The 9338-nt window shown below is 34.7% G+C and overlaps 1 protein-coding gene across 2 annotated transcripts; it reads left to right on the top strand.

Annotated features, from left to right (window-relative positions):
• The first annotated feature begins 3051 nt into the window (after positions 1 to 3051).
• Positions 3052 to 7239, top strand: LOC142441201 (olfactory receptor 2T11-like). 2 transcript variants are annotated; one of them, XM_075543254.1, is made up of 2 exons: positions 3052 to 3063; positions 6292 to 7239. In XM_075543254.1, the coding sequence occupies exons 1-2, from the start codon at positions 3052 to 3054 to the stop codon at positions 7237 to 7239; spliced, it is 960 nt and encodes a 319-aa protein (XP_075399369.1). The 2 variants fall into 2 exon arrangements, with proteins under 2 accessions (XP_075399369.1, XP_075399370.1); XM_075543255.1 differs by lacking the exon at positions 3052 to 3063 and having other exon boundaries at positions 6286 to 7239.
• Positions 7240 to 9338: the final 2099 nt, after the last annotated feature.

Raw genomic sequence — 9338 nt, 5'->3', positions numbered from 1 at the left:
TAAAAAGAGAAGGATCATTATTTTATTCTATGATGAATACCAAAGGTCTAGAAATTTTCCTGACACATGATATGAATTAAATATAAATGTTATGACTAAAAATTGCTTCCTTTTAGATAGCTTAGAACAACAAAGCATGTGTGCCAGTGTTTTATTGTTCTTGTCTTTCCCCAGATATCCCGTGTTGAAAATTTACAGTGGGAACTGAAAGTCCAAGAAAGTAGGTGGCTTTTATGATCTCAACAATGTCAATAGTGAAGCTGGAAACAACAGAAGGGTAATTAAATGCCTTTTAACTGTACCAATGCCTATCTAATTTCTACTAGGTATGGTGAAAAAGTAAAGAAATGTTGGATTAGGCTGGATTGGTCTTAGATGTTCTTTCTCCTTTGAAACATACAAAAGGAAAGAGCAATAAGTAGGTGATTTGGTAGGGAAACAGAACAAATGGAGGGATTAATAATTTACAAAAATTTTATTCATGAGAATTTTATATGTATTATAAAATCCTCTTAAAATTTAACAAAAGGCAATGGGGCATTATATTAACTCTCTTGGAGTATCATGTAATAGCAGTGAGGCAGGCTGGATGACTGGGACATGAATATGCAATGGTGCGAGCTCTGTCTTTTGATGGCAAAGACAAAATCACCTTCCATGCAGTGTGATCTCTTCAGCCGTGAGATTTGTGAGTCTACTTGAAAAGTCTTTCTCAAAGTACATCATGTGAGATGGTTCTTTGTTCTCGTGGACTTGAATAAGAAGCCATGCTACAATAGACATATGATAACTGGTTTGTACCAGAGTTCAGGACCATTTGTTTCTTGTAAGTAATTACATTTTCTACTAACAGTTTTCTGCTAACAGTTTTTGATAGAAATATATTATGGACTTATAGTCTATATTTATTAAGCTGGTTATAAATTTAATCGATACTTGAAAAGTTACTGTGCATTAAAGATTCTCAGTGCGTGGGAGAAGAGGAAAAGGAACTTTTTCCAAGAGCATACAGAGTTTATGTAAATGGTGGTGAAACTTAGAAAAATGATAGGAAGAATGGTGGCACAATTTAAAGAATGTTATTAATATCACTGAATTTTCCATGAGTTTTCACAATATGAAAAATATAAAAGGTACTGTTGAACATAATGTCTGGACACATAGGAACAAAAACTTCTCAAGCCTAGTTCTAATTCCCTTTACTAATTTGCTTCTGCTTCAATTTCTCCAGGTGTGAAGTGGTGGTAATTTGAATAGCCTGCCTCATAGAGGTGATGGAAAGGGTGACTACATCGAAACATTAGAGTACGTGCAAGTGTTCTGTTATACAATAAGCATTATCATCACCACCTTGTCTCAATTATTTTAAAGATGGTTTACATTGTTGATTGACGAATTCATTTCGTATTTGTGCTACAACAGATTATAACAAACAATCACAAATATCAATACATTATTAGCTAGTTTTGGAGGTCAGAACTAGAAAATGAGTCTTAGTGGCTAAAAATAAGTTTTTAGCAGAGCACTTTTCCTTCTGAAGACCTTCGTGGGGACTAATTGTCCTTCATTTTCTGCAGCTTCCAGAGATGGCTTACATTTGTTTTATCCATTCTCTTATCTTCTATGAAACTCTTGCTTTCCTTGTTCCTTTATAAGGAATCTTATGTTTACTTTGGGATCGCATGATAAATCTAGAAAGTTCTTATCTGAAGTTTATTATTTTAACCATAACTGAAATGTCCCTTTACCTAGGTAAATTAACATATTTGTAGATCCAAGGTTTAGAACATTGACATTTGGGGGAGGCCAGGCTAATCTTCTGTCCTCCATAATTTGTCTCATTTAACCATAAAATAGGTCTTTTGTAACATCATTGGAGCTAATAAAATAATAACAAGGCATAGGGCAACTTTTCTCTGCTAATAGGAGGAAATGGAGACATTCTATGGGAACAAATCATGCTTACTTTATTTTTATTTTACATAAGGTGAACTTAAACTTCATTAGCAATATCTGTAACAAAATCCTGGAGGGATAAAAACATCCAGCACTACAGTTATATTTTACATAACATTTAAAACCTACCTGAGTGAAGATCCATCAAGACAAAGGGAGATTCAGAAGAGAGAAGTAAGTCTGTTTCGTTTAAACTATTTTGACCATCTTAGTCCCTCTGAGAAGGTGACTTCGGAGCAAAGACTTCAAGGACATATGGGATGACTAGGCACAGAAGTGAACAAAGGCTTTGGCTGGCAGAAGATAAAGGCAAAAATCTAGGACTTTAATGATGATTAGCAAAGGGACAAGTAGGATGGCAAATAGAGACAAACAGGCAGTAGAGGCAGCAGAAAACCTCAGAGGGCACCTGGAGCTGCCAGGGAAGATTTTGCACAGAGCATGGCTTGGTCTGGGGGAGATTTCCAAAGATATGTGATTATCTGAAACTAGACTAAATGGACTCTGGGGCATAGATCGAAAGCTGTTGAATCAACCCAAGTGAAGTACAGCAGCAAGAACCAGGCTATTAGCTAGAAAATATAGTCAGAAATATATGCACTTGTGTATTTTATACTATCCCATATGTTTAGTAACAAACATTAATATCCTAGATGTGACAAAGGAAAGACCCCAATACCACCACCCTTTTGTGTGGGTTAGTTTTATTAAGAAAGAAACTTTGGAGACTGAAAAATAATGAATTTCTTTTATATCTCTGAATTTGGTGTTATTTATACAATGCATTATTTGGAAATACTGATTTTCAGAGGAGTCTTGTGTAGACATCGATTTGATGGCAGTTAAAAGAAAGATTCCAGTTGACTATGAAATTAAAGTGTTGAGCCTCTCAGTCTAGATTCAAAGCTAAAACTCACTGCCATCTGCCTTAGAATTTTGCCAGCAGGGTGTATAAAAAAAGCTTGATAGATGAAACAGTATTCTTGTGCTACTCTTAGTGTAATTTAAATTTATTAATCAAAATGAAGGTTGGAATTAGACTATTTAATTTTTAGAATCAGTTACCACTTGACAGATCACCAGTTCACATCCAAAATGTGCTCTGTGGTAGAAAACAGATAGTAATCTGTTCTTATAAAGATTTACAGCCTAATAAACCCCAATTATAATATAGTTATACTCTGTCCCATAGGGTTATTTTGAGTCAGAATTTACTCCAGGTCACACAATAAATTAGCAATAATATCAATTAACATTTTGACATTGTAGACTACCTATTAGCATTTGCTGATTCTACATCACTTTTTATTGTGATTGCTATGCTTTTAGCTTTGTGAAACTAAGACACCAAACTTGCATTTCCACTTCATAGTGCAGTAGAAAGATACTGAGCGAATGTAGATGTCGTAAAAATAGATTTCTAAAAACTGTTACAATTTTACGAAATATTTAAGGGTATAATTATATAAGAAATTAAGTGCAATCCTGTATTTTGATTTCCTGTATATGGCAATGCTACACACTGAACATGGCAACTGCAGTCATCTTGCAAATACCATAGACAACAAAATGGGAGCATGTATTTGAGTTTTCACCTTAATTAGAACTTCTCAATTATAAACACATATTTAATGATCAAGCCAGTAAACTTTATGTTTGGAGAACAGTTCACATTATTGCATCTACAACTCTTTTTCTTTTCTTTTTAAACACTTAAATCTTCAATTCATCTAAATTGAAATCAGGATCAAAATTTTTGTTTCTGAAGTGTTTTGTTTACGTTTAATACTCTGCTCCACAGTACCCTGGTCCTCTGGTTAACTTCTGGCACATGGTACAGATAAACACTGGTTGACATTGCTCCCTGGTTAATGCCTTCCTTCAGTCTGCCATTCAGTGAAATGGCTACAAAACACCAATGCTTAATTTTTAACTGTTTCTTTGTCTTCATACCCAAACCCATAGTAACAATGGGAACAATATAGTGAATAAGCTAATGGTATGATCATATCTGCCTTTCTAAGAAAATTTATTAGGTAAGCTATGGTTTTATTAAATGAGAAAGTAAAGAAGCTATTTAAAGAAAGATGCTGGGGGGATTACTAAGCAGTACAAGGAATTTGAGGTGATCCGAATTTGGTAACTAATAAAAGGAACAAAAAGATAAGGAATTGTCATTAATGAAGCCCAAACAAATGCTCCAAATAGTCAAATTTTTGTTATTTCTTTTAATTGACTTAAACTGTTCAACCAATTTATTATTGAATCATTCAAGATTTTCTTCAACCAAAACAGCACGAATGTATGTTGGGCAACTTTTTCAGTTCCAGAACTGTAAGGTCAACAAGAGAGGGGTAGTTTAACTCCACTCTGAGTATGTCTTTGTCAGATGTCCTTGAGGAAGCTCTAGGTCCCAGTGACCTACGTATAACCGAACCAAACAATACCAGATCCTGTGCCATTCTGACAATAACTATATTTGAAACCAAAAAGATTTTCCTCTTTTTCACTGTTAGCTTGCTTTACCAAGCCTGTTATTCTTTTGTAGGGAGTTGTCTCTTCCTGATAACATACAGCAAGTATGTGAGATGAAGTGCTGCCACCCCCACTTCTAAGGAGCGTTATGGTTGTACTCCTTCCATAACAGATTTCTGTTCCTGGGAGCCCAAGGTACTTTCAGCATACTTACCCAACACTATCAGTTAGTTAGTTAGTTAGTTAGTTAGTTAGTTAGTTAGTTAGTTAGTTAGTTAGTTAGTTAGTTAATTGAGTTAGTTAATTTTTCCCAGTTCACCCATGCAAAAGTTTATTCCAAACAAGTCATCTTTAAATAATTCTCTTCCACCAGGGGATAGCTGTAGACAATTTCTCTCAGTAATTCCCTTGTCCAAGTGTCATTAGGATGCTTTCAAATGAAAAATTCAACAATAACAGTAGTTAGTCTGTGATATATTAATGCATATCTCTGATAAACATGGACTTCTTATGTGAACATGACCTATTTTCGTAACATTCTCTTTTACTCATGGATATATCATACTGAACTATCTATATATAATCTGTTTCATTTTATGATCTATTTATAATACATTGATCTATGTGATTATCTTAACAAAAAGACCACATTACTTATTTATTAAGTACTTTATAGCATAGCATTATAGAATCTTCCCTCAAATTTAAAAGTATCTTGTCATTTCTACAAAACAACAAAGACCTAAAGAGAGAAAAAGAAGACATGTAATAAACAAAGAAGAAATGAAGGAGGGAGAGGAGAAAAGAGAAAAAATGAGATTTGTATTAGGATAATACATTGTAGATAAATTTGGAGAGAATAAATATTCTATTTCCTATTTCAAATTTGGGAACATTTGTACATATTATCAATACTGAGTCTTTCAATCCAATGTGTATCATTACACATTACACATCATTCCATAAATTTTGTCATTAAAACTTAATTTCTTCCTTGGAGATGTTTTTGCTGTTTCTAAATATTTATTGTCATTGCAAGTCAAAATGTTTTGTTAATTTTATTTGCTCAATATTTGGGGTTTTTTGCACATAGATATAAAACTGATTTAGGCATATTAATTTTCCATCTAATAAATTTACTAAACTCTATTATAATAATCTAATTAGTAAAACTTTATCTTTCATCAATCCGTAACGATATAATGGATCTTACTGTGATGCTAGTTTTCATTCTGCTGATCATTAAGAAGACAAAGCTATTTCATATATTTATTGTGTTTTTCTCACGATAACATGTCCAAAGTCCACAAGGCTTTGGACCACACTTGCTCTCCAGGCTGTACTTCTTCCAATAAAAATTTCTCTTTCTCTCTTTTTTTAGGAAGTCCATGGTGTTTTCAATATTCTCTGCCAGGACTATAATTCAAATGCATCATTTCTTTAGTCATTGTCCAACTTTCACATGCATATGAGTCCATTAAATATACCATAATTTGTCTCAGGTGCAACTTCATCCTCACCATAATTTAAATTTATCAATTCTTTTTTTTTTCATTTTTCCTATTCCAAATACAACAAATACAATTGTCTTCGTCAAATAAAAGAATGAATAGCATACAAAAATACCCCAAGAGTGTCATTCCACAATAAGGCGAACTTTACCCATAAACACGGTTTTTTAGTGAGAGGGTTTTTGGTCAGTTTGATTTCCCTAGCGTTCTGCCCTGGAAATTTTATCTTGTCCAGTATCCTCCAATGTGTCATTTCCACTAGACTTTTATTTGATATTAAATGTCTCATTTCCTTTGCTTCATTGTGGCGTTTCTTCCCTGGAACTTGTCAGAGGTTCTAGCAATGAAGAACAGCACTTCATCTTCTGACTTTGTTCTGTTGGGACTTCTGGTGAACAACCAGGTTACAGGCATTGTCTTCACTGTTATTCTTGCTATTTTCATAGTGGCTGTAACTGCAAATTTGGTCATGATACTTTTAATTCAGGTGGACGCCCGCCTCCACACTCCCATGTACTTTCTGCTCAGCCAGTTGTCCATCATGGACACCCTCTTTATTTGTACCACTGTCCCAAAACTCCTTGTTGATTTGATGTCCCTAGAGAAGACCATTTCCTTTGTGGCCTGTGGCATCCAGATATTTCTCTACTTGACTATGATCGGCTCCGAGTTCTTCCTTCTAGGTCTCATGGCCTATGACCGCTATGTGGCTGTCTGTAACCCTCTCAGGTATCCAGTCCTGATGAACCACAAGGTATGTCTCCTTCTGGCTGCTGGTGCTTGGTTTGGTGGGTCCCTTGATGGATTTTTGCTCACCCCCATTACTATGAATGTCCCTTATTGTGGCTCACGTAGCATCAACCATTTCTTCTGTGAGATCCCTGCAGTTCTCAGGCTGGCCTGTGCAGACATGTCCTTGTATGAAACACTGATGTATATCTGCTGTGTACTCATGCTCCTTATCCCTATCTCGATAATCTCCACTTCCTATTCGCTCATTTTGTTAACTGTCCACAGAATGCGCTCTACAGAAGGCCGGAAAAAAGCCTTTACCACTTGCTCCTCCCACTTGACTGTTGTCAGCATTTTCTATGGGGCGGCCTTCTACATGTATGTGCTGCCCCAGTCATTTCACACCCCTGAGAAGGACAAGGTAGTGTCAGCCTTCTATACTATCGTCACACCCATGCTCAATCCTCTGATCTACAGTCTACGAAACAAAGATGTAATGGGAGCATTTAAAAAGATATTAGCTCGATGCTGTTCTGCTCACAAAGTAGCCACAAATGATGCTTAAAACAAAGAGGAATGATTTTTTGTCACTATCGTTTTTTTTCAAAACCTCCTCCATGCATCTAATTTCTTGACAGAAGAAAGGATTTTTCTATCAAATACTGTTAAGTATTGAAAATCAGGAAATTTTTTCCTGTTTGTATTAGACTAAAGGTGAAAATATTTTATTAATTATAGAGAAAGTTTTTTGGTTAGTTATCAGACTTATTTTCTATGCAGTAGGTTGAAGAATTCATCTGGTATTGATCCTTGCCTCCAAGAGAGAGATGGAACAAAAAAAGACACATGAAAATACATATATTAGGATCCGTACAAAGTCTTTTTTACTCTGAATCATGACTCCTTCATAAGTAACTCAGAATTAAACAAATAAAATCTTCTCCAGCACTATGGAACTTTTGGTGCCAAGAGTAATGTAACACCTTTCACAGTAGAGTATAACACCACAACCCACAAATGGCAAAGAATTTAACCCAAATTTAGACATGTCTCATCTCTGAGATTTTACCAAACTCTAAGATTATATTTCCATCTCCTAATATTATTAATATTAATATCAATCCATTGCCATTGGGTATATTCCAACTCATAGCAACTCTATTAGATAGATTAGGATTTATCCTTATGATTTCAGAGACTATAAATCTTTACAAACTAAGCCAGCAAAATTCCTTGGCTTAATATAGTAATTTTCAACTTCTAGTCCACCATAAATAGTGGATGGATTGGAGCTAACTGATTACTTATATGAGGAACAATCATCACATACATTTTTAAATGGAATAAGTAAAAATTTTAACACCTCAGGAAACTATTGTGCCACTGTCCATGTTACTATTATAGTATAGGAGAAGGGATGAACCAAGTACATATTTTGGAAAGGAATATCAATATTTAACAGCTCTATGCAATTCACAACACACTTTATAAGCACTTTGGGTTTTATGTGAATGAGATTAATTTCTCAAGGAATTTCCAGAAGAAATGGGCATGAGGAGATTCCCATTTTTTAAATAATCACTGTTAACTATACTGTATTGTTGATAATACAGCAGGGAACATGTTTCATTAAGGAAAAAAATAAAACAGACTTCAAATGTGAAAAATTAAGAAATATTGTGATGTAACAGAGTAATAAAGACTAAGTCTGGGGGTGATCTGGAAGAATAGTCAATAGGATTTAGCTCACTGATTCCATGTAGGTGTGTAGAAAAGATCGGGTGTAGGTAACTCAATGTTTTGGATATAAGTGGTTGGGATGCAAAATAATTGTTCATTGAGAATTGTAAAGCTGCTGGAGTGGTAAGGTTGAGTGGGATAATTCAGGAAAGCAGTTGTTAACAAGATCAGTTTTAAATATCTGCTATATAATTGAAACTTTAAAATATCAGAGTTCAGATTAAAGTTCTAGAATGTGGTTAAAATGTCATAGTCCAGAATAGAAAGCATATTTAAACATATCGTATTAGTTGAGAGTACTTAGATTAGAGACAGATTGAAGAGTAAGCTCTGAGCAATTGGACTCTTTGCAGAAGCACTGAGACAACTAGTGTCTCATGATGTTAGAAGTGGTGATAACTCAGTCACAAATGCGTAAAAGGTTTAGAGAACATTTTGACAAAAAGAGTCTATAGCTTCATTAAATTAAAAAAAATGAGAACTGACCCTGTGGTTTTCCAAGATGGAGATTGGATGTGATCTTTACTAACAGGAACTTTAATGGATTTATGATTGGTGCAGTCAGGGGAGATGGAGGGTTAGGAGGTGGACATTCTAAATAGAATATTCAGCAAGTCTTATTTTGTGGAGAAAAATGGGACAACGGACACAACATAATAGTAACTGGGTATACATATCTCTGTACATATTTAGTTGTGTGATATTGCATGGTTTCAAATGTTTAAAAAACATTTCACGTAAATAGAAATTATAATGAAATCAGTGTGACAAGATAAGCAGGATGAGCTTATCAGCTGTAGGAGAAAGACAGAGGGGATAAGGCAGCTACAGGGAGTTCAATTCTGATCAATTCTAATGTTTTAGTACAGTGAGCATCCAGGGACCCACCTGTGAATGATGAGGAATCTCTTAACTTTGAGAAAA

This window comes from Tenrec ecaudatus, chromosome 2 (genome assembly GCF_050624435.1).
Source record: "Tenrec ecaudatus isolate mTenEca1 chromosome 2, mTenEca1.hap1, whole genome shotgun sequence".
In the NCBI taxonomy this organism is placed as follows: domain Eukaryota; kingdom Metazoa; phylum Chordata; class Mammalia; order Afrosoricida; family Tenrecidae; genus Tenrec; species Tenrec ecaudatus.
The sequence above is the reverse complement of the archived record's forward strand: the minus strand, read 5'-3'. Positions and strand labels throughout refer to the sequence as shown.